The sequence below is a fragment of the Bubalus kerabau genome, chromosome X, assembly GCF_029407905.1.
Source record: "Bubalus kerabau isolate K-KA32 ecotype Philippines breed swamp buffalo chromosome X, PCC_UOA_SB_1v2, whole genome shotgun sequence".
Classification (NCBI taxonomy): domain Eukaryota; kingdom Metazoa; phylum Chordata; class Mammalia; order Artiodactyla; family Bovidae; genus Bubalus; species Bubalus kerabau.
Window position 1 is genome coordinate 82269779 of NC_073647.1, and position 26446 is coordinate 82296224.

General features: G+C 36.6%; 1 protein-coding gene across 1 annotated transcript in view; it reads left to right on the forward strand.

The window, feature by feature from the left end:
* The window catches only part of HDX (highly divergent homeobox), a 179782-nt gene that overhangs the window by 98959 nt on the left and 54377 nt on the right, over positions 1 to 26446 (forward strand). Inside the window, exon 4 of the mRNA XM_055563295.1 lies at positions 7815 to 8022. Within this exon, the coding sequence (XP_055419270.1) occupies positions 7815 to 8022 (208 nt within the window). The remainder of the gene's footprint in view (positions 1 to 7814; positions 8023 to 26446) is intronic.

Below are 26446 nucleotides of genomic sequence, written 5' to 3' on the forward strand. Positions count from 1 at the left end.
TCACTCTGTATAATAGGCTCCAGTTTCATCCACCTCATTAGAACTGATTCAAATGTATTCTTTTTAATGGCTGAGTAATACTCCATTGTGTATATGTACCACATCTTTCTTATCCATTCATCTGCTGATGGACATCTAGGTTGCTTCCATGTCCTGGCTATTATAAACAGTGCTGCGATGAACATTGGGGTACATGTGTCTCTTTCCCTTCTGGTTTCCTCAGTGTGTATGCCCAGCAGTGGGATTGCTGGATCATAAGGCAGGTCTATTTCCAGTTTTTTAAGGAATCTCCACCCTGTTCTCCATAGTGGCTGTACTAGTTTGCATTCCCACCAACAGTGTAAGAGGGTTCCCTTTTCTCCACACCCTCTCCAGCATTTATTACTTGTAGACTTTTGGATCGCAGCCATTCTGACTGGTGTGAAATGGTACCTCATAGTGGTTTTGATTTGCATTTCTCTGATAATGAGTGATGTTGAGCATCTTTTCATGTGTTTGTTAGCCATCTGTATGTCTTCTTTGAAGAAATGTCTGTTTAGTTCTTTGGCCCATTTTTTGATTGGGTCATTTATGTTTCTGGAGTTGAGCTGTAGGAGTTGCTTATATATTCTTGAGATTAGTTGTTTGTCAGTTGCTTCATTTGCTATTATCTTCTCCCATTCTGAAGGCTGTCTTTTCACCTTGCTAATAGTTTCCTTTGATGTGCAGAAGCTTTTAAGGTTAATTAGGTCCCATTTGTTTATTTTTGCTTTTATTTCCAATATTCTGGGAGGTGGGTCATAGAGGATCCTGCTGTGATGTATGTCAGAGAGTGTTTTGCCTATGTTCTCCTCTAGGAGTTTTATAGTTTCTGGTCTTACGTTGAGATCTTTAATCCATTTTGAGTTTATTTTTGTGTATGGTGTTAGAAAGTGTTCTAGTTTCATTCTTTTACAAGTGGTTAACCCGAGTTCCCAGCACCACTTGTTAAAGAGATTGTCTTTAATCCATTGTATATTCTTGCCTCCTTTGTGAAAGATAAGGTGTCCATTTGTGCGTGGATTTATCTCTGGGCTTTCTATTTTGTTCCATTGGTCTATATTTCTGTCTTTGTGCCAGTACCATACTGTCTTGATAACTGTGGCTTTGTAATAGAGCCTGAAGTCAGGTAGGTTAATTCCTCCAGTTCCATTCTTCTTTCTCAAGATCGCTTTGGCTATTCGAGGTTTTTTGTATTTCCATACAAATTGTGAAATTATTTTTTCTAGCTCTCTGAAGAATGCTGTTGGTAGCTTGATAGGGATTGCATTGAATCTATAGATTGCTTTGGGTAGTATACTCATTTTCACTATATTGATTCTTCCAATCCATGAACATAGTATATTTCTCCATCTGTTAGTGTCCTCTTTGATTTCTTTCACCAGTGTTTTATAGTTTTCTATATATAGGTCTTTAGTTTCTTTAGGTAGATATATTCCTAAGTATTTTATTCTTTCCGTTGCAATGGTGAATGGAATTGTTTCCTTAATTCCTCTTTCTGTTTTCTCATTATTAGTGTATAGGAATGCAAGGGATTTCTGTGTGTTGATTTTATATCCTGCAACTTTACTATAGTCATTGATTAGTTCTACTAATTTTCTGGTGGAGTCTTTAGTGTTTTCTATGTAGAGGATCATGTCATCTGCAAACAGTGAGAGCTTTACTTCTTCTTTTCCAATTTGGATTCCATTTCTTTCTTTTTCTGCTCTGATTGCTGTGGCCAAAGCTTCCAAAACTATGTTGAATAGTAGTGGTGAGAGTGGGCACCCTTGTCTTGTTCCTGACTTTAGAGGAAATGCTTTCAATTTTTCACCGTTGAGGATAATGTTTGCTGTGGGTTTGTCATATATAGCTTTTATTATGTTGAGGTATGTTCCTTCTATTCCTGCTTTCTGGAGAGTTTTTATCATAAATGGATGTTGAATGTTGTCAAAGGCTTTCTCTGCATCTACTGAGATAATCATATGGTTTTTATTTTTCAATTTGTTAATGTGGTGTATTACATTGATTGATTTGCGGATATTGAAGAATCCTTGCATCCCTGGGATAAAGCCCACTTGGTCTTGGTGTATGATCTTTTTAATGTGTTGTTGGATTCTGATTGCTAGAATTTTGTTAAGGAGTTTTGCATCTATGTTCATCAGTGATATTGGCCTGTAGTTTTCTTTTTTTGTGGGATCTTTGTCAGGTTTTGGTATTAGGGTGATGGTGGCCTCATAGAATGAGTTTGGAAGTTTACCATCCTCTGCAATTTTCTGGAAGAGTTTGAGCAGGATAGGTGTTAGCTCTTCTCTAAATTTTTGGTAGAATTCAGCTGTGAAGCCGTCTGGACCTGGGCTTTTGTTTGCTGGAAGATTTTTGATTACAGTTTCAATTTCCGTGCTTGTGATGGGTCTGTTAAGATTTTCTATTTCTTCCTGGTCGAGTTTTGGAAAGTTGTACTTTTCTAAGAATTTGTCCATTTCTTCCTCGTTGTCCATTTTATTGGCATATAATTGTTGATAGTAGTCTTTTATGATCCTTTGTATTTCTGTGTTGTCTGTTGTGATCTCTCCATTTTCATTTCTAATTTTATTAATTTAATTTTTCTCCCTTTGTTTCTTGATGAGTCTGGCTAATGGTTTGTCGATTTTATTTATCCTTTCAAAGAACCAGCTTTTGGTTTTGTTGATTTTTGCTATTATCTCTTTTGTTTCTTTTGCATTTATTTCTGCTCTAATTTTTAAGATTTCTTTCCTTCTACTAACCCTGGGGTTCTTCATTTCTTCCTTTTCTAGTTGCTTTAGGTGTAGAGTTAGGTTATTTATTTGACTTTTTTCTTGTTTCTTGAGGTGTGCCTGTATTGCTATGAACTTTCCCCTTAGGACTGCTTTTACCGTGTCCCACAGGTTTTGGGTTGTTGTGTTTTCATTTTCATTCGTTTCTATGCAAATTTTGATTTCTTTTTTGATTTCTTCTGTGATTTGTTGTTTATTCAGCAGCGTGTTGTTCAGCCTCCATATGTTGGATTTTTAAATAGTTTTTCTCCTGTAATTGAAATCTAGTCTTACTGCATTGTGGTCAGAAAAGATGCTTGGAATGATTTCTATTTTTTTGAATTTACCAAGGCTAGCTTTATGGCCCAGGATGTGATCTATCCTGGAGAAGGTTCCATGTGCACTTGAGAAGAAGGTGAAATTCATTGTTTTGGGATGAAATGTCCTATAGATATCAATTAGGTCTAACTGGTCTATTGTATCATTTAAAGTTTGTGTTTCCTTGTTAATTTTCTGTTTAGTTGATCTATCCATAGGTGTGAGTGGGGTATTAAAGTCTCCCACTATTATTGTGTTATGGTTAATTTCTCCTTTCATACTTGTTAGCATTTGTCTTACATACTCTTTAAACTAGTGCTTTTTCCATGGGAGAAGTTACCAAAGCTAGCAAAATTAATATTCATGATTTTTTTTTCTACCAGGTAGTTTTCACTTGGTAGCCTACAAAGCAATCCATGTGTTTCAGGTTTCACATTTAACATGGAATGCTAAATATTTCAAAGGTACTACAGTCCCTAGAATATGAAGAGAAAATGCACACCCAAATATATAAATAATTAATCTTCTTAGATTGACTGAATAGTTCTGTTTTGACTTGCATTTTGTTTTACAAAATCTTACCAAGTAAAAGTTAACTTTATTCATAATTTTTATTTACATTTGATAAATAATGTAGAGCCTTACATCTAAGGTTATTTTGTATATATGTGAACCTTGTGATATAGAAGAAATTCTACTTGCTACACAAAGAAAGGGTACTATAATCAAATTTAGACCTGAAATTATGAAATGCTATTGAGTGACTTTCTACACTCAAAGAAAATACACAGGTTTTAAGAATTCTTTTACTTTGTAGATTGGCATGACAATTATTCTTCATAGGATATCATAACAAAACTATAAAGGTTATGAGCTTTTTGAAAATTACATGAGAAACTTGAGTATAAAATTGGTTTTAAACTGCTGCTTTCAAAAAATGTTGAGGTAGACATAATTTTCTACATAATTTTCTTAGTTGTTTAGTCACTAAGTCATGTCCAACTCTTTGCAACCACCAGGCTCTTCTTTCCGTGGGATTTCTCAGACAAGAATACTGTAGTGGGTTACCATTTCCTTTTCTAGGGGAGCTTCCTGATCCAGGGATCGAACCTGCATCTCCTGCATTGGCAGGCAGGTTCTTTACCACTGAGCCATCATGGAAGCCCTATTCAATTATTGATTGTTAACCATTTTTAATTGAATTATAGTTTATTTACCATGTTGTATTAGTTTCAGATGTACAGAAAACTGATATGGTTTTATATATGTATGTATGTGTTTGTGTGTATTGTGTGTATATTAGTTGCTCAGTCATGTCCGACTCTTTGCAACCATGGACTGTAGCCCACCAGGCTCCTCTGTCCATGGGATTCACTAGGTAAAAATACTGGATGGATCGTCACTCCCTTCTCCAGGGGATCTTCCCGAACCAGGGATCAAACCCAAGTCTCCCGCATGGCATGAGGCTTCTTTACTATCTGTACCACTAGGGAGGCCATCACACACACACACACACACACACACACATATATATATATATATACACACATATATATATAATGTATATATATGTATGTATATATATATATACACACACACATACATTTTTTTTCAGATTCTTTTCCATTATACGTTATTGCAAGATACTTACTATAATTCCCTGTGCTATATAGTGGGTCCTTTTTGGTTATTTATTTTATATATAGTAGTGTGTGCATGTTAATCCTAAACTCATAAATTTATCTCTCCCTCCCATCCCACTATTCCGTTGGGTAATAAGTTTGTTTTCTGTGTCCATGAGTCTATTTCTATTTTGTGAATAAGTTAATCTGTGTAATTTTTTTAGATTCCACATTTAAGTGATATCATATGACATTTGTCTTTGTCTAATTTACTTCACTCAGTATGGTAATCTCCAGATCCAGGCATTATTTCATTCTTTTTTATCGCTGAGTAATATTACATTGTATATATGTATATATACCACATTTCTTTATCCATTCATCTATTGATGGAGATTTAGGTTGCCCTATTACTATTAAGAAAATTGAATTCATCATTAAAAAATCTCTCCCCAAAATAAATCTACAAGCACTCAAAACCTACTGTTAACATCATATTTTAATGGTGAAAAATAGAAGCTTTCCCCTGACACCAGAAACAAGATGTTCACTCTGGCCACCTTTATGAAGTAATGGAAGTTCTAACCAGTACAATAAATCAAGAAAAGTAAATAAAAGATACAAGATTGTCTGTTTAGAAAGTCCTAAAGAAATAAAACACTCCTACACCTAATAACTGAATTCACCAAAGTCTCTGGATACAAGATCATCATATAAAAATCAATTGCATGTCTGTATAGTTAAAAACAAACACAATCAAACTGAAATTTAAGATACATGCTTTGCAATCACTCAAAAAATCAAATACATGTAACTCCAACAAAACATGTATAAGACTTAAATGCTGAAAACTACAAAACACTGATGAAAAGAATAAAAGTAATTCTAAGTAAATGGAGAGACATTCTGTGTGCACATACTGGAAGACCCAACATAGTAAAAATGTCAAGTCTTCTCAAATTGTTATTCAGTTTTAACATAATCCCTATAAAATTCCAGCAAGATTTTTTGTTGATGTAGACAAGATATCTCTAAAATTCATATGGAAAGGAAATATGCTAGTATAGCCAAAACAGTTCTGGAAAAAAATAATAAGTGGAAGAAATTCATTTACCTAATTTCAAGACTTATTATATAAGTACACTAATCAAGACTGTATTAGCGGGATGATAGATGTATAGATCATTGGAACAGAATAGAGAATCCAGAAATATTCCTGCACAACCATGGCCAGCTTAGCTAAGTTTGACAAAGATGATGCAAAAGCAGTTCAGTGGAGGAAGTCTTTTCAAGAAATGTTCTGGAACAACTGCATTTCTATTGGAAAATGTAAATTACCTTAGACCTAGGCCTAACACCTTAAACAAGAATGAATTCATAATGGACCAGGAATTTAAATGTGAAAAATAAAACTATAAAAAAATTAAATATTAATACAGCTTGGTGAAGAATTATTAGGAATGGTACTAAAAGCACAATCCATAAAAGAATAAAAGTGATAGCTTCAAGTTTATCAAAATTAAAAAAAAAAAAAAAAAAAAACTTTTGTGCTACAAAAGACCAAGATGATGAAAATACAAGTTACAGACAAGGAGAAAATATTTGCAAGCCCCATATTTGGCAAAGAACTCATATCTGCTACAAAATGGAAGAAAATTTTGCAAAATCACATGTCTGACAAAAAATCATATCTAGAATATATAAAGTACTCTCAAAACTCAGTACTAAAAGACCAACTTTATCACAAAATGGGCAAAAGACATGAAGAGACAGTTCACTGATAGGTGGATGGCAAAAAGTATGTGAAAACACTATCAATACTACTAGCCATTGGGAAAACCAAATTAAGAACTTGATCATTACTATATGCACAAGTGAGAACAGCTAAAAAAAAAAAAAAAATACTTATAATACCAAGTCCTAGCAAGAACACCAAGAAATTGAATCTCTCAATCATTGCTGGTAAGAATGTAAAATGGTACAACTTTTATGGAAACAATTTGGCAGTTCCTTTTAAAAATTAAACATATAATAACCATTTGACCTAGAAATTTCATTATTTGGCATTTATACTAGAGAAATGAAAACTTACTTTAGCACAAAAACCTGTACAAAACTGTTCATAGGAGCTTTATGGTTGTATATAATAGCTAAAAAATGGAATCAAGTGTCCTCCAACAAGTGAAGGGTTAAATAAACACTGCAAAGAACAGGAAAGAAGCTGTATCATGGAAGACTTCTCAGCAATAAAAAGGAACGGACTATAACTACATGTAAATTGAATAAATCTCCATGAAATTATGTTGAACGAGAAAAACCAATTTTTTGAATTTTTTTGCAGTCACGTGCTGTATTACTTTATTTATATAGCATTCTCAAGATGACGCAATTATAGATGTGGAAAATACATTGATGGTTGTCAGGAGTTGAAGATAGCAGAAAGGAGGAGAAGAATGGTATGATAAAGGAAAATAAAATTGTCAATACATATTGTACAATATCAATTTCCATTTTCTGTTATGGTATTATAATTATGTAAAATGTAAATTGAAGAAAATTGAATGAAGACCAATTTTTGTAACTTCCTATAACTCCAAACTTATTTTAATATAACAAGTTTTAAAAATTTGTTCTAAACCTAATAAAATGGAATGTTATAATACTTAAAATACCCAGGTAATCATCGTGGAGCCAAAAAAAGTTAGTAGAAAGCACATTTTCACCTAGGAAGATCAAGATTGGAATTAGGATATGAAATATATTTAGAGCTGCATGCCTGGTCACTTTTGGGAAAGAATCAATTCATGTTTCTTTTGAAATATTTGGTGGGTTATTTTCTCCAGAAAGAAAACAAAAGCAAAAAAGTATTCTGCAATGGGCTGCATGTTGCTTGAAAGTCTGATTATTAAGATAATTTAAAAAAAATTTAAATAGAAACATTTATATTTCAGTTTATTGAGTAATAATAAAACTGCACTTTTCTCAGTACCTGTTTATTCTTTACAATCATATTTTATGTAGCATCCATTCATTATTTTAATGGTAGAACTACTAAGGTTTCTATTTTTACAAAACTTCCTCTTGTATTTCTCTTATAAAGACATGGATTGGGAATCGAAGAAGGAAATATCGTTTAATGGGGATTGAAGTTCCACCTCCAAGAGGAGGCCCTGCTGATTTTTCTGAGCAGCCCGAATATGGTTCTTTGTCTACACTCACACCAGGAGAGGAAGCTGGTCCTGAAGTAGGAGAGGATAATGACAGAAATGATGAAGTATCCATCTGTTTGTCTGAAGGAAGTTCTCAAGGTATTTTATATGCTGCACCTCCTAATGATATCTTTTGTGTATTTGATGCATTTTTACTTGCTTTTCAGTTTATTGTGCTTCAAATCTAAAGTCATCAAAACATTTGGTTAAATAGACATATTTTATTTATTTTCATTATATTTTAAAATAATATTCATATATATTTAAAGTGTACAGGTTTAGATATAAATATACATAATGAAATGATTACTATGGTCAAGCTAATTAACGTATCCATCTCTTCACAATGAGAGCACCTGAAATCTACTCCCAAAGCAAATTTCCAGCATACAATATAGGCCATACAGTTGATCCTTAAACAACATGGGTTTGAACCGCACTGGTTCACTTTCAATAATACTTTGGAAAAAGTTTTGGAGATTTGCAACAATTTGGAAAAACCTGCAGCAAAACCATGTGGCCTAGAAATATCAAAAAAGAAAAAGGTATGTCATGAATATATAAAATATATGTAATATATATAACCCATACAAAATATGTGTTAGCCAATTGTTTATGCTATTGGTAAGTCAACAGTAAGCTATTAGTAGCTTAGTTTTGGAAAAGTCAAAAGTTATACTTGGATTTTTAACTGTGATGGGGCTTCCATGACGCTAACCCTCATGTTGTTCAAAGGTCAACTATATTGTTAATTTTTGTCATCATGCTCTATATTAGTAACCTAGACTTATCCTAGGTAATTGAAAGTTTCCACCCTTTGACCAAAATTTCCCCATTTCCCCCATGTCCTCACCCTGGTACCTACCATTCTACTCTGCTTCTGTATATTTGATTTTTTTGATTCCACATATAAGTGAGATCATGCAGTATTTTTCTTCCTGTATTTGGCTTATTTAAGTTAGTATAATGCCCTTTAGGTTCATCCAAGCACTTGCAAATGGCAGGATTTTTAAAAGACTGGATAATATTCCATTGTATATATATACCACAGTTTCTTTATCCATTCATCTGTCTATGGACACTTGCTTGCTTCCATACCTTGGCTACTGTGACTAATACTGCAATAAACATGTAAATGCAGATACCTCTTTGAGGTACTAATTTCATTTCTTTTGGATATATACCCAGAAGAGGGATTGTTGGATTTAAATTAAAAATTTAAATAAGAAAATCATTATTAATTTTTTAAGGAACTTTCATACTGTTTTTCATAATGGCTCTAACCCTTTTGTCACCAACATTCATATTTTTGATTTTTAATGCTTCCACCTAAGCAGTCTCCCACATCATCATCACAAAAAGTAAAACTGATCTACCACAATAATGATCTCCCATGCTTAGAAAATATTTGCTATTACAACAATCCATAGATTATAGTACATGATTATTTTAATTTTTGGAATTTTAGTCAGTTTAAGTTAGAACATTGTAACGAAAAACAGTATGGCATAATGTGATAAACAACAGGCTAGTAGCTGGGCAACCTGGGTGCAAGTCTTTGATCTTCTACTAGCTGATTATGTGACTTCAGGCAAACTATTTAAATCATCAGGCCTTAGTTTTCTTATCCACAAAATAAGGGAGTTAGGCTAGATCATCTTTATAATACTTCTTCAGTTCAGTTCAATTCAGTCACTCAGTCGTGTCTGACTCTTTGCAACCCCATGAATCACAGCACGCCAGGCCTCCCTGTCCATCACCAACTCCCGGAGTTTACTCAAACTCATGTCCATCGAGTCAGTGATCCCATCCAGCCATCTCATCCTCTGTCGTCCCCTTCTCCTCCTGCCCCCAATCCCTCCCAGCATCAGGATCTTTTCCAATGAGTCAACTCTTCGCATGGAGTGGCCAAAGTATTTGAGTTTCAGATTTAGTATCAGTCCTTCCAGTGAACACCCAGGACTGATCTCCTTTAGAATGGACTGGTTGGTTAATGCTTCTTAGTGTTTCCCTAAATAAGAATTCAAATAATAATATGTAATTATATCATTTGTCCATAAGAAGAATTGTTTGTTTGATTTCAAATACAGAAACAGTCCTCTTCTGACACCTTTATGAACACTTTTATTAAGGTTTAATTTACATAGAATAAAATTCATCCATTTCGAAAGTAGAATTCAATGGTTTGATTTAGTCTCAGTCATGTCCAACTCTTTGTGACCCCATGGACTGTAGCCCACCAGGCTCCTCTCTCCATGGGATTCTCCAGGCAAGAATTCTGGAGTGGGTTGCCATTTCCTTCTCCATGATTTTTAGTTAATTATATGCAGTTGTACAATCATTGCCATTTCTAAAATTGAATTTTAGAATAATCACTAAAATCCAATTGTGGAATATTTTTACCACTTCAAAAAACTAAAATCCAATTATATAATGTTTTCATCAGTTCAAAAAATTCTTGAGACCATTTTCAGTCAATATCCACTCCCACCTCAAAACCTAGGTAAAAACTGATCTGATTTCTGACTATATAAATTTGTATTTTCTGGGCATATCATATAAGTGGAATTATATAATATATAGTGGGTTTTCTTTTTGCATCTATGATAGAGAGAATTTTGCATTGGATTTTTTTAAATTCTATTGAACAGGATAGTAACACTATATTTTCTAATTTATTTTTACCTTCTAAGTTTGTTTATGGAGTTTCAACAGTCACAACTTTTGCTTGTAATTTTTCTGTTGTCAGATATACCAGCTTTTTTTCCTATATGGTTTGTGACCTTGGCGTCATGATTAAAAAAATCCTTCCTGTACTACAATTATGTAAACATACCCCATATATCCTTCTTGTTTCCTTATGGATTAATTTTTACTTGATATTTATCCCACCTAGAAATTGTTTTGCTTTAAGATGTGTGAAGAAAGTACCTAATTTTATTTTCCAAATGATTACCCAAATGCCCCTACAATATTTGTTGAATTGTCCAGCATGTTTCCAGTGAGTCTGTGTAGCTTTGAAAAGCAAAGATGACAGGAAAACAGCTCAACAGTCATCTTGTTTAGGCCACCTGCCACTTGGAGGATATAAATGTCAAAAGGAAGCAGATGTTATGTGTGCAGACTGATGCATTTACCTGTGTGCTGGATAGGTGCCCTATCTCTATCCTACCATTTGAAGGAAATTCCAAAGTTGAATAATCAAGTGACTAGCAAAAGAGTTCCAGAAAAAGAATTTCTCTTCTAACTAGTACAGTGCTTCTTAGATAGCCATGTCTCCAAGACCCATGTCTCCAAATTGAGCAGGTGTTACACTTCCTCACAGCCTGATGGTCTGACAGCAATCATTGGAGTATTGCAGAGATAATTTTAATGTACAATTTATACCAAATAAATATGAAGATTGAAGAGAGGATGGGACTATGAGAACTGAGAAGCAGATATCCTGAGACCCGGCTCAGACACAGATTTTCTAATGTCTCCTTCTGTCAGCACCCAGTCCTACCTTATTGAAGACAGTGTTTCTGACCATTTTTGGACTATATCCTGCTATCTGTTCCCTCAGGAAACAGGATACTGAAGAAAGAGAAATTAACAATGAAGAGTAAGATATAACAGGTGAGAAGAATATCATTTAATAAAGAGATCAAGCCCTGAGCCTTTGGAGTGGAAGCACTGACTCCAAGACCCTAAACTACAAGAGAACTAACCCTAGGGAGTATCAAAGAGTGAGAATCCACACAAAGGAAACCACTTGAGTAAAAGACTCAGCATCATCCAACCACCAGTAGTACTCTGTGCTGGACACCTCATCTAAACAACAAACAAAACAAAAATACAAACCCAATAATCAGCAGACAAGATTACCACCTCACTCGGCCTTGCCCATCAGAGGAAAAACAAACAAACAAACAAAAACTCAGCAAAAATCTTACTCTATAAGAAGCATACACAGACCACTGGGCCAACCTTAGGAGGGCAGAAACCAAAAGGAAGAAAGAATTCAACCTTGCAGCCTGGGAAAAGGAGACCTCAAACACAATAAGTTAAAAAAGAAAGAAAGAAAGAAAGAAAATTCAGAGAAACACTACACAAATTAAGAAACAAGCTAGGAACACAGAAGTCAAAATAAATGAAGAGAAAAAGTGAAAGTGAAGTCAATCAGTCATGTCCGACTCTTTGCGGACCCCATGGACTGTAGCCTACCAGACTCCTCCATCCGTGGGATTCTCCAGGCAAGAATAGTGGAGTGGGTTGCCACTTATTTCTCCAGGAGATCTTCCCAACCCAGGGATCTAACCTGGATCTCCCACATTGCAGGCAGACGCTTTACCATCTGAGCCACCAGGGAAGCTCTAATAATAAATGAAGAGGAAATAGGAAAATTACCTGAAAAAGAATTCAGAATAATGATAGTAAAGATGATCAAAAACTTTGAAAACAAAATGAAGAAAATGCAAGAATCAATTAACAAAAACCTAGAAGAATTAAACAATAAACATGCAGAAACAAACAACATAATTATCAAAATTAAAAATACTCTAAAAGGAATCAATAGCAGAATATCTGAAACAGAAGAACAAATCAGTGAGGTGGAAGATAAAATTGTGGAAATAACTACTGAAGAGCAGAATAAAGTAAAAGAATGAAAAGAACTCAGGATAGTCTCAGAGAACTCTGGGACAATAGCAAACACACCAACATTTGAATTATAGGGGTCTCAGAAGAAGAAGAAGAAAAAAGAAAGGGTATGAGAAAATTTTTGAAAAGATTATAGTAGAAAATTTCCCCAACATGGAAAAGGAAATAGCCAATCAAGTCCAAGAGGCACAAAGAGTCCCATACAGGATAAACCCAAGGAGAAACACGCCAAGGCACATATTAATCAAACTAATAAAGACTAAACACAAACAAAGAATATTAAGAGCAGTAAGGGAAAAGCAACAAGTAACATACAAGGGAAATCCCATACATTTAAGAGCTGATCTTTCAACAGAAACTCCACAGGCCAGAAGGGAATGGCAGGATATATTTAAAATACTGAAAGGGGAACATCTCCAACCAAGATTATTGTACCAGCAAGTGTCTAATTCAATACTGATGGAGAAATAAAAAAGCTTTTCTGACAAGAAAAAGTTAAGAGAATTCAGTACCACCAAACCAGCTTTACAACAAATGTTAAAGGGACTTATGTAGTCAAGAAATAGAAGAGAAGAAAAAAGATCTACAAAATCAACCCCAGACAATTAAGAAAATGGCAATAGGAACATATATATCAAGAATTACTTTAAATGTAAATGGTTTAAATGCTCCAGTTGAAAGACACAGACTGGCTAGTATATAAAAACAAGAAACATATATGTGCTGTCTACAAGGAAACCCACTTTAGATCTTAAGACACATATAAACAGAAAGTGAGAGGATGGAAAAATATATTCTATGCAAATGGGAAGCAAAAGAAAGCTCGAGTAGCAATTCTCATATAAGACAAAATAGACCTTATTTTTTTTCTTTTTTTTTTTTTTCTTTTCTTTTTTATTTCTTATTACTTTACAATATTGTATTGGTTTTGACATACATCCACATGAATTCACCACGGGTGTACACATGTTCCCCATCATGATCCCCCTCCCACCTCCCTCCCCATACCATTCCTCTGGGTCATCCCAGTGCACCAGCCCCGAGCATCCTGAATCCTGAATCAAACCTGGACTGGCGATTTGTTTCTTATATGATATTATACATGTTTCAATGCCATTCTCCCAAATCATCCCACCTTCTCCCTGTCCCACAGAGTACAAAAGTCTGTTCTATACATCTGTGTCTCTTTTGCTGTCTCACATACAGGGTTATCATTACCATCTTTCTAAATTCCATATATATGCGTTAGTATACTGTATTGGTGTTTTTCTTTCTGGCTTACTTCACTCTGTATAATAGGCTCCAGTTTCATCCACCTCATTAGAACTGATTCAAATGTATTCTTTTTAATGGCTGAGTAATACTCCATTGTGTATATGTACCATTGCTTTTCTATCCATTCATCTGCTGATCGACATCTAGGTTGCTTCCATGTCCTGGCTACTATAAACAGTGCTACGATGAACATTGGGTTACACGTGTCTCTTTCAATTCTGGTTTCCTCAGTGTGTATGCCCAGCAGTGGGATTGCTGGGTGATAAGGCAGTTCTATTTCCAGTTTTTTAAGGAATCTCCACCCTGTTCTCCATAGTGGCTGTACTAGTTTGCATTCGCACCAACAGTGTAAGAGGGTTCCCTTTTCTCCACACCCTCTCCAGCATTTATGGCTTGTAGACTTTTGGATCGCAGCCATTCTGACTGGAGTGAAATGGTACCTCATTGTGGTTTTCATTTGCATTTCTCTGATAATGAGTGATGTTGAGCATCTTTTCATGTGTTTATTAGCCATCTGTATGTCTTCTTTGGAGAAATGTCTGTTTAGCTCTTTGTCCCATTTTTTGATTGGGTCGTTTTCTCTGGAATTGAGCTGTAGGAGTTGCTTGTATATTTTTGAGATTAGTTGTTTGTCAGTTGCTTCTTTTGCTATTATTTTCTCCCATTCTGAAGGCTGTCTTTTCACCTTGCTTATTTCCTTTGTTGTGCAGAGGCTTTTATTTTTAATTAGGTCCCATTTGTTTTTTTGTTTTGTTTTGTTTTGTTTTTGCTTTAATTTCCAATATTCTGGGAGGTAGTTCATAGAGGATCCTGCTGTGATGTATGTCTGAGACTGTTTTGCCTATACTCTCCTCTAGGAGTTTTATAGTTTCTGGTCTTATGTTTAGATCTTTAATCCATTTTGAGTTTATTTTTGTGACTGGAGAAGGCACTGGCACCCACTCCATTACTCTTGCCTGGAAAATCCCATGGATGGAGGAGCCTGGTAGGCTGTAGTCCATCGGGTCGCTAAGAGTTGGACACGACTGAGTGACTTCCCTTTCACTTTTCACTTTCATGCATTGGAGAAGGAAATGGCAACCCATTCCAGTGTTCTTGCCTGGAGAATCCCAGGGATGGGGGAGCCTGGTGGGCTTCTGTCTATGGGGTCGCACAGAGTCGGACATGACTGAAGCAACTTAGCAGTAGCAGTAGCAGTATAGTGTTAGAAAATGTTCTAGTTTCATTCTTTTACAAGTGGTTGACCAGTTTCCCCAACACCACTTGTTAAAAAGATTGTCTTTTCTCCATTATATATTCTTGCTTCCTTTGTCAAAGATAAGGTGTCCATAGGTGTGTGGATTTATCTCTGGGCTTTCTACTTTTTTCCACTGATCTATACTTCTGTCTTCCTGCCAGTACCATACTATCTTGATGACTGTGGCTTTGTAGTAGAATCTTAAGTCAGGCAGGTTGATTCCTCCAGTTCCATTCTTCTTTCTCAAGATTGCTTTGGCTAGTCGAGGATTTTTGCATTTCCATACAAATTGTGAAATTATTTGCTCTAGCTCTGTGAAAATACCGTTGGTAGCTTGATAGGAATTGCTTTGAATCTATAGATTGCTTTGGGTAGTATATTCATTTTCACTATATTGATTCTTATGATCCATGAATGTGGTATATTTCTCCATCTATTAGTGTCCTCCTTGATTCCTTTCACCAGTGTTTTGTAGTTTTCTATGTATAGGTCAAGTAGGCCTTAGAAAGCATCACTATGAACAAAGCTAGTGGAGTTGATGGAATTCCAGTTGAGCTATACCAAATCCTGAAAGATGATGCTGTGAAAGTGCTGCAATCAATATGCCAACAAATTTGGAAAACTCAGCAGTGGCCACAGGACTGGAAAAAGTCACATTCATTCCAATACCAAAGAAAGGCAATGCCAAAGAATGCTCAAACTACTGCACAATTGCACTCATCTCACTCCCTAGTAAAGTAATGCTCAAAATTCTCCAAGCCAGGCTTCAGCAATATGTGAAGCGTGAACTTCCTGATGTTCAAGTTGGTTTTAGAAAAGGCAGAGGAACCAGAGATCAAATTGCCAACATCTGCTGGATCATGGAAAAAGCAACAGAGTTCCAGAAAAGCATCTATTTCTGCTTTATTGACTATGCCAAAGCCTTTGACTGTGTGGATCATAATAAACTGTGGAATATTCTTCAAGAGATGTGAATACCAGACCGCCTGACCTGCCTCTTGAGAAACCTGTATGCAGGTCAGGAAGCAACAGTTAGAACTGGACATGAAACAACAGACTGGTTACAAATAGGAAAAGGAGTTCGTCAAGGCTGTATATTGTCACCCTGTTTATTTAACTTATATGCAGAGTACATCATGAGAAACGCTGGACTGGAAGAAACACAAGCTGGAATCAAGATTGCCAGGAGAAATCTCAAGAACCTCAGATATGCAGATGACACCACCCTTATGGCAGAAAGTGAAGAGGAACTCAAAAGCCTCTTGATGAAAGTGAAAGTGGAGAGTGAAAAAGTTGGCTTAAAACTCAACATTCAGAAAACGAAGATCATGGCATCCGGTCCCATCACTTCATGGGAAATAGATGGGGAAACAGTGGAAACAGTGTCAGACTTCATTTTTCTGGGCTCCAAAATCATTGCAGATGGTGACTACAGCCATGAAATTAAAAGACGTTTACTCCTTGGAAGGAAAGTTATGACCAACCTAGATAGCATATTCAAAAGCAGAGACATTACTTTGCCAACAAAGGTTTGTCTAGTCAAGGCTATGGTTTTTCCTGTGGTTATGTATGGATGTGAGAGTTGGACTGTGAAGAAGGCTGAGCGCCAAAGAATTGATGCTTTTGAACTGTGGTGTTGGAGAAGACTCTTGAGAGTCCCTTGGACTGCAAGGAGATCCAACCAGTCCATTCTGAAGGAGATCAGCCCTGGGATCTCTTTGGAAGGACTGATGCTAAAGCTGAAACTCCAGTACTTTGGCCACCTCATGCGAAGAGTTGACTCATTGGAAAAGATTCTGATGCTGGGAGGGATTGGGGGCAGGAGGAGAAGGGGACAACAGAGGATGAGATGGCTGGATGGCATCACTGACTCGATGGATGTGAGTCTCAGTGAACTCCGGGAGTTGTTGATGGACAGGGAGGCCTGGCGTGCTGCGATTCATGGGGTCGCTAAGAGTCGGACATGACTGAGCCACTGATGTGATCTGATCTGATCTGATGTATAGGTCTTTAGTTTCTCTAGGTAGATATATTCTTAAGTATTGTATTCTTTTCATTGCAATGGTGGATGGAATTGTTTCTTTAATTCCAGTTTCTATTTTCTCATTATTAGTGTATAGGAATGCAAGAGATTTCTGTGTGTTGAATTTGTATTCTGCAACTTTACTATATTAATTGATTAGCTCTAGTAATTTTTTGGTGGGGTCTTTAGGGTTTTCTGTGTAGAGAATCATGTCATCTGCAAACAGTGAGAGTTTTTCTTCTTTTCCAATTTGGATTCCTTTAATTTATTTTTCTACTCTGATTGCTGTGGCCAAAACTTCCAAAACTATGTTGAATAGTAATGGTGAAAGTCTGAATTTAGCAATAAGGAGTTCATGATCTGAGCCACAGTCAGCTCTTGGTCTTGTTTTTGTTGAATGTAAAGAGCTTCTCCATCATGAACTCCTTATTGCCAAATTCACACTTAAATTAAAGAAAGTAGTAGGGAAAACCTCTAGACCATTCAGGTATGACCTAAATCAAATCCCTTATGATTCTACAGTGGAAGTGAGAAATAGATTTAAGGGACTGGGTCTAATGGACAGAGTGCCTGAAGAATTATGGACAGAGGGCCATAACATTGAACAGGAGACAGGGATCAAGACATTCCCCATGGATAAGAAATGCAAAAAAGCAAAATGGCTGTCTGAGTAGGCCTTACAAATAGCTGTGAAAAGAAGAGAAGTGAAAAGCAAAGGAGAAAACAAAAGATATAAGCATCTGAATGCAGAGTTCCAAAGAATAGCAAGAACAGATAAGAAAGCCTTCTTCAGTGATCAATCAAAGAAATAGAGGAAAACAACAGAATGGGAAAGACTAGAGATCTCTTCAAGAAAATTAGAGATACCAAGGGAACATTTCATGCAAAGATAGGCTTGATAAAGGACAGAAATGGTAAGGACCTAACAGAAGCAGAAGATATTAAGAAGAGGTGGCAGGAATACACCGAAGAACTGTACAAAAAAGATCTTCATGACCAAGATAATCACGATGGTGTGATCACTGACCTAAAGCCAGACATCCTGCAATGTGAAGTCAAGTGGGCCTTAGAAAGCATCACTATGAACAAAGCTAGTGGAGGTCATGGAATTCCAGTTGAGCTACTTCAAATCCTGAAAGATGATGCTGTGAAAGCGCCGCACTCAATATGCCAGCAAATTTGGAAAACTGCATTGGCCACAGGACTGGAAAAGGTCAGTTTTCATTCCAATCCCAAAGAAAGGCAATGCCAAAGAATGGTCAAACTACGGCACAATTGCGCTCATCTCACATGCTAGTAAATAATGCTCAAAATTCTCCAAGCCAGGCTTCAGCAATACGTGAACCGTGAAGTTCCAGATGTTCAAGCTGGTTTTAGAAAAGGCAGAGGAACAAGAGATCAAACTGACAACATCCACTGGATCATTGAAAAAGCAAGAGAGTTCCAGAAAAACATCTATTTCTGCTTTATTGACTATGCCAAAGCCTTTGACTGTGTGGATCAAAATCAACTGTGGAAGATTCTGAAAGAGATGGGAATACCAGACCACCTGATCTGCCTCTTGAGAAACCTGTATGCAGGTCAGGAAGCAACAGTTAGAACTGGACATGGAACAACAGACTGGTTACAAATAGGAAAAGGAGTTCGTCAAGGCTGTATATTGTCACCCTGCTTATTTAACTTCTATGCAGAGTACATCATTAGAAACGCTGGGCTGCAAGAAGCACAAGCTGGAATCAAGATTGCCGGGAGAAATCTCAATAACCTCAGATATGCAGATGACACCACCCTTATGGCAGAAAGGTAAGAGGAACTCAAAAGCCTCTTGATGAAAGTGAAAGTGGAGAGTGAAAATGTTGGCTTAAAGCTCAACATTCAGAACACGAAGATCATGGCATTTGGTCACATCACTTTATGGGAAATAGATGGGGAAACAGTGGAAACAGTGTCAGATTTATTTTGGGGGGGGCTCCAAAGTCACTGCAGGTGGTGACTGCAGCCATGAAATTAAAAGATGTTTACACCTTCGAAGAAAAGTTATGACCAACCTAGATAGCATATTCAAAAGCAGAGACATTGCCAACAAAGGTCCATCTAGTCTAGGCTATGGTTTCTCCAGTGGTCATGTATGGATGTGAGACTTGGACTGTGAAGAAAGCTGAGCGCTGAAGAGTTGATGCTTTTGAATTGCGGTGTTGGAGAAGACTCTTGAGAATCCCTTGGACTGCAAGGAGATCCAACCAGATCATTCTGAAGGAGATCAGCCCTGGAATGTCTTTGGAATAAATGATGCTAAAGTTGAAACTCCAGTACTTTGGCCACCTCATGCGAAGTGTTGACTCATTGGAAGACTCTGATGCTGAGAGGGATTGGGGCCAGGAAGAGAATGGGATGACAGAGGATGAGATGGCTGGATGGCATCACTCACTCGATGGACTTGAGTCTGAGTGAACTCCGGGAGTTGGTGATGGACATGGAGGCTTGGCATGCTGCGATTCATGGGGTCCCAAAGAGTCGGACACAACTGAGGGACTGAACTGAACTGAACTGAACTGAATGGTGAAAGTGGGCACCCTTGTCTTGTTCCTGACTTTAGGGGAAATGCTTTCAATTTTTCACCATTGAGGATAATGTTTGCTGTGGGTTTGTCATATATACCTTTTATTGTGTTGAGGTATGTTCCTTCTATTCCTGCTTTCTGGAGAGTTTTTATCATAAATGGATGTTGAATTTTGTCAAAGGCTTTATTTGCATCTATTGAGATAATCATATGGCTTTTATTTTTCAATTTGTTAATGTGGTGTATTACATTGATTGATTTGTGGATATTGAAGAATCCTTGTATCCCTGGGATAAAGCCCACTTGGTCGTGGTGTATGATCATTTCAATGTGTTGTTGGATTCTGATTGCTAGAATTTTGTTAGGGATTTTTTTCATCTATGTTCATCAGTGATATTGGCCTCCAGTTTTCTTTTTTCGTGGCATCTTTGTCAGGTTTTGCTATTAGGGTGATGATGGCCTCATAGAATGAGTTTGGAAGTTCACCTTCCTCTGCAGTTTTCTGGAAGAGTTTGAGTAGGATAGGTGTTAGCTCTTCTCTAAATTTTTTGGTAGAATTCAGCTTTGAAGCCGTCTGGACCTGGGGTTTTGTTTGCTGGAAGATTTCTGATTACAGTTTCAATTTCCGTGCTTGTGATGTGTCTGTTAAGATTTTCTATTTCTTCCTGGTTCACTTTTGGAAAGTTGCACTTTTGTAAGAATTTGTCCATTTCTTCCAAGTTGTCCATTTTATTGGCATATAATTGCTGATAGTAGTCTCTTATGATCCTCTGTATTTCTGTGTTGTCTGTTGTGATCTCTCCATTTTCATTTATAATTTTATTGATTTAATTTTTCTCCTTTTGTTTCTTGATGAGTCTGGCTAATGGTTTGTCAATTTTATTTATCTTTTCAAAGAACCAGCTTTTGGCTTCGTGGATTTTTTCTATGGTCTCTTTTGTTTCTTTTGCATTTATTTCTGCCCTAATTTTTAAGATTTCTTTCCTTCTGCTAACCCTGGGGTTCTTCATTTCTTCCTTTTCTAGTTCCTTTAGGTGTAGAGTTAGGTTATTTATTTGACTTTTTTCTTGTTTCTTGAGGTATGCCTGTATTGCTATGAACTTTCCCCTTAGCACTGTTTTTACAGTGTCCCACAGGTTTTGGGTTGTTGTGGTTTCATTTTCATTCATTTATATGCACATTTTGATTTATTTTTTGATTTCTTCTGTGATTTGTTGGTTATTCAGCAGCATGTTGTTCAGCCTCCATATGTTAGAATTTTTAATAGTTTTTCTCTTGTAATTGAGATCTAATCTTACTGCATAGTGGTCAGAAAAGATGCTTGGAATGATTTCAATTTTTTTTTAAAATTTACCAAGGCTAGATTTATGGCCCAGGATGTGATCTGTCCTGGAGAAGGTTCCATGTGCGCTTGAGAAAAAAGTGAAATTCATTGTTTGGGGGTGAAATGTCCTACAGATATCAATTAGGTCTAACTGGTCTATTGTATCATTTAAAGTTTGTGTTTCCTTGTTAATTTTCTGTTTCATTGATCTATCCATAGGTGTGAGTGGGGTATTAATGTCTCTCACTATTATTGTGTTATTCTTAATTTCCCCTTTCATACTTGTTAGCATTTGTCTTACATATTGTGGTGCTCCTATGTTGGGTGCATGTGAAGTTGCTCAGTCATGTCTGACTCTTTGTGACCCCATGGACTATAGCCTACCATGCTCCTCCATCCATGGGATTTTTCAGGCAAGAGTACTGGAGTGGGTTGCCATTTCCTTCTCCAGGGGATCTTCCAGACCCAGGGATCGAACCTGGGTCTCCTGCATTGTAAGCAGATGCTTTACCATCTCCGCCATCAGTTGGGTGCATATATATTTATAATTGTTATATCTTCTTGGATTGATCCTTTGATCATTATGTAGTATCCTTCTTTGTCTCTTTTCACAGCCTTTGTTTTAAAGTCTATTTTATCTGATATGAGTATTGCTACTCCTGGTTTCTTTTGGTCTCTATTTGCGTGGAATATCTTTTTCCAGCCCTTCACTTTCAGTCTGTACGTGCCCTCTCTTTTGAGGTGGATCTCTTGTAGACAACATATATAAGGGTCTTATTTTTTAATCCATTCAGCCAGTCTTTGTCTTTTGGTTGGGGCATTCAACCCATTTACATTTAAGGTAATTATTGATAAGTATGATCCTGTTGCCATTTACTTTTTTGTTTCGGTTTTGAGTTTATACACCCTTTTTGTGTTTCCTGTCTAGAGAAGATCCTTTAGCATTTGTTTCAGAGCTGGTTTGGGGGTGCTGAATTCTCTAAGCTTTTGTTGTCTGTAAAGCTTTTGCTTTCTCCTTCATATTTGAATGAGATCCTTGCTGGGTACAGTAATCTGGGCTGTAGGTTATTTTCTTCATCATTTTAAATATGTCTTGCCATTCCCTCCTGGCCTGAAGAGTTTCTATTGAAAAATCAGCTGTTATCCTTAATGGGAATCCACTTGTGTGTTATTTGTTGTTTTTCCCTTGCTGCTTTTAATATTTGTTCTTTGTGTTTGATCTTTGTTAATTTGATTAATATGTGTCTTGGGGTGTTTCGCCTTGGGTTTATCCTGTTTGGGACTCTCTGGGTTTCTTGGACTTGGGTGATTATTTCTTTCCCCATTTTAGGGAAGTTTTCAACGATTATCTCCTCAAGTATTTTCTCATGGTCTTTCTGTCTTCTTCTGGGACTCCTATGATTCGAATGTTGGGGCATTTAATATTGTCCTGGAGTTCTCTGAGATTTTCCTCATTTCTTTTAATTCGTTTTTCTTTTTTCCTCTCTGATTCATTTATTTCTACCATTCTATCTTCTACTTCACTAATCCTATCTTCTGCCTCTGTTATTCTACTATTTGTTGCCTCCAGAGTGTTTTTGATCTCATTTATTGCATTATTCATTATATATTGCCTCTTTTTTTATTTCTTCTAGGTCCTTGTTAAACCTTTCTTGCATCTTCTCAATCCTTGTCTCCAGGCTGTTTATCTGTGATTCCATTTTGATTTCAAGATTTTGGATCATTTTCACTATCATTATTCAGAATTCTTTATGAGGTAATTCCCTATCTCTTCCTCTTTTGTTTGGTTTGGTGGGCATTTATCCTGTTCCTTTACCTGCTGGGTATTCCTCTGTCTCTTCATCTTGTTTATATTGCTGAGTTTGGGGTACCCTTTCTGTATTCTGGCAGTTTGTGGAGTTCTCCTTATTGTGGAGTTTCCTCACTGTGGGTGGGGTTGTAAGGGTGGCTTGTCAAGGTTTCCTGGTTAGGGAAGCTTATGTCGGTGCTCTGGTGGGTGGAGCTGGATTTCCTCTCTGGAGTGCAATGAACTGTCCAGTAGTGAGTTATGAGATGTCAATGGCTTTGGAGTAACTTTGGGCAGCATGTATATCGAAGGTCGGGGCTGTGTTCCTGTGTTGCTGGAGAATTTGCGTGGTATGTCTTGCTCTGGAACTTGTTGGCCCTTGGGTTGTGCTTGGTTTCAGTGTAGGTATGAAGGCGTTTTATGAGCCCTTGTTGATTAATGTTCCCTGGAGTCAGGAGTTCTCTGGTGTTCTCAGGATTTGGACTTAAGCCTCCGGCTTCTGGTTTTCAGTCTTATTTTTTCAGTAGTCTCAAGACTTCTCCATCTCCTTTCAAAGACAATGGGCTGCTTTTCTGGGTGCCTGATGTCGTCTGCTCCCATTCAGAAGTTGTTTTGTGGAATTTACTCAGCGTTTAAATGTTCTTTTGATGAATTTGTGGGGAAGAGAGTGATCTCCCCGTCCTATTACTCCGCCATCTTTGCAGGCAGCCAAAATAGACCTTAAAATAAAGAATATTACAAGAGATGAGGAAGGACACTACATAATTATCCAGGGATCAATCCAAGAGAAAGACATAACAATTGTAAATATATATGCACCCAACACAGAAGCACCTCAATACATAAGACAAACACTAACAGAAATAAAAGGAAAAGTTGACAGTAACAAAATAATATTAGGAGACTTTAACACCCATTCACACCCATGGACAGATCATCAAAACAGGAAATGAATAAGGGAACACAAGTCTTAAATTGTACATTAGATGAGATGTATCTCATGGATATCTTCAGGACATTCCATCCAAATGCAGAAGAATACACCTTCTTCTCAAGTGCACATGGAACAATCTCCAGGATAGACCACATCCTCGGTCACAAATCAAACCTCAGTAAATTTAAGAAAATTGAAATCATATCAAGCATCTTCTCTGACCACAAGGCTATGAGACTAAATGTCATTTACAAGAAACAAACAGTAAGAAACAAACACATGGAGATTAAACAATATATTTCCAAATAACCAACAGGTAACTGAAGAAATTAAAAGGGAAATAAAAAATGTTCTAGAAACAAATGACAATGAAAACATGACAACTCAAAACCTATGGTATACAGGAAAAGCAGTTCTAATGGGGAAGTTTATAGCAGTACAATCCTACCTTAAGTAATGAGAAAAACATCAAATAGACAACATAACTTTACACCTAAAACCACTGGAAAAAGAACAAAAAATCTCCAAAATTATTAGAAGGAAAGAAATCATAAGGATCTGAGCAGAAATAAATGAAAAAGAAATGAAAGAAACAGTAGTAAAGATTAATAAAATTAAAAGCTGGCTCTTTGAGAAGATAAACAAAATTGACAAACCCTTAGCCAGACTCATCAAGAAAAAAGAGAAGAATCAAATCAATGAAATCAGAAATGAAAAAGGAGAGGTTACAGCAGACAATGCAGAAACACAAAGGATTATAAGAGACTATTATGAACAACTGCATGGCAATAAAATGGATAACCTGGAAGGAATGGACAGATTCTTAGAAAATTTCAATCTTCCATGACTGAACCAGGAAGAAAGAGAAATTATGAACAACACAATTACAAGCACTGAAATTGAAGCTGTGATCAAAAATCTCCCAAAAAAATGAAAGCCCAGGATCAGATTGCTTCACAGGAGAATTCTATCAAACATTTAGAGAAGAGCTCGTGCCTACCGTTCTAAAACTCTTTCAAAAACTTGCAGAGGAAAGAAAACTTCCAAACTCATTCTATGAGGCCACCATCATCCTGATACCAAAACCAGACAAAGACAACACGAAAAACGTAAACTACAGGCCAGTATCACTGATGACCATAGATGAAAAAAATCCTCAAGAAAATTTTAGCAAACAGAATTCAGCAACACATCAAAAAGCTCATACACCATAATCAAGTTGGGTTTATTCCAGGGATGAAATGATTCTTCAATATACAGGAATTGGTAAATATGATGAACCATATTAATAAATTGAAAGGTAAAAACCATCAGATAATCTCAATAGATGCAGAAAAAGTCTTTGACAAAATTCAGCATTCATTTATGATTAAAACTCTTAAAAAAATGTTCATAGAAGGAAGCTACCTCAACACAGTAAAGGCCATATATGATAAGCCCATAGCAAATATTATCTCAGTGGTGAAAAACTGAAAGCATCCCCCCTAAGATCAGGAACAAGACAAGAGTGTCAACTATCATCACTATTATTCAACGGAGTTCTAGAAGTTCTGGCTACAACAATCAGAGAAGAAAAAGAAATAAAGGAATCCAGATTGGAAAAGAAGTAAACCTTTCACTGTTGGCAGATGACATGACACTGTATGTAGAAAACCCTAAAGACAGTATCAGAAAATTACTAGAGCTGATCAGTGAACTCAGCAAAGTTGAAAGAGCAATATATTATATATATTGCTCTTTATATATATACAAAAGCAATACACATAAATCAGTTGCATTTTTATCTCAGTTCAGTTCAGTTGCTCAGTCGTGTCCAACTCTTTGCAACCTCATGAATTGCAACACGCCAGGCCTCCCTATCCATCACCAACTCACGGAGTTCACTGAGACTCACGTCCGTCTAGTCAGTGATGCCATCCAGCCATCTCATCCTCTGTCGTCCCCTTCTCCTCCTGCCCCCAATCCCTCTCAGCATCAGAGTCTTTTCCAATGAGTCAACTCTTCGCATGAGGTGGCCAAAGTACTGGAGTTTCAGCTTTAGCATCATTCCTTCCAAAGAAATCCCAGGGCTGATCTCCTTCAGAATGGACTGGTTGGATCACCTTGCAGTCCAAGGGACTCTCAAGAGTCTTCTCCAACACCACAGTTCAAAAGCATCAATTCTTCGGCACTCAGCTTTCTTCAGAGTCCAACTCTCACATCCATACATGACCACAGGAAAAACCGTAGCCTTGACTAGACAAACCTTTGTTGGCAAAGTAATGTCTCTGCTTTTGAATATGCTATCAAGGTTGGTCATAACTTTCCTTCCAAGGAGTAAGCATCTTTTAATTTCATGGCTGCAGTCACCATCTGCAGTGATTTTGGAGCCCCAAAAAATGAAGTCTGACACTGTTTCCACTGTTTCCCCATCTATTTCCCATGAAGTGATGGGACCAGATGCCACTATCTTCGTTTTCTGAATGTATCCTGAGGAAACAAAAATTGAAAAAGGACACATGTATCCCATTGTTCACTGCAGCACTATTTACAGTAGCTAGAATATGGGAGCAACTTAGATGTTCATCTACAGATGAATGGATAAAGAAGTTGTGGTACATATACACAATGGAATATTACTCAGCCATAAAAAGGAACACATTTGAGTCGGTTCTAATGAGGTGGGTGAACCTAGAACCTATTATACAGAGTGAAGTAAGTCAGAAAGAGAAAGGTAAATATCATATTATAATGCATGTATACA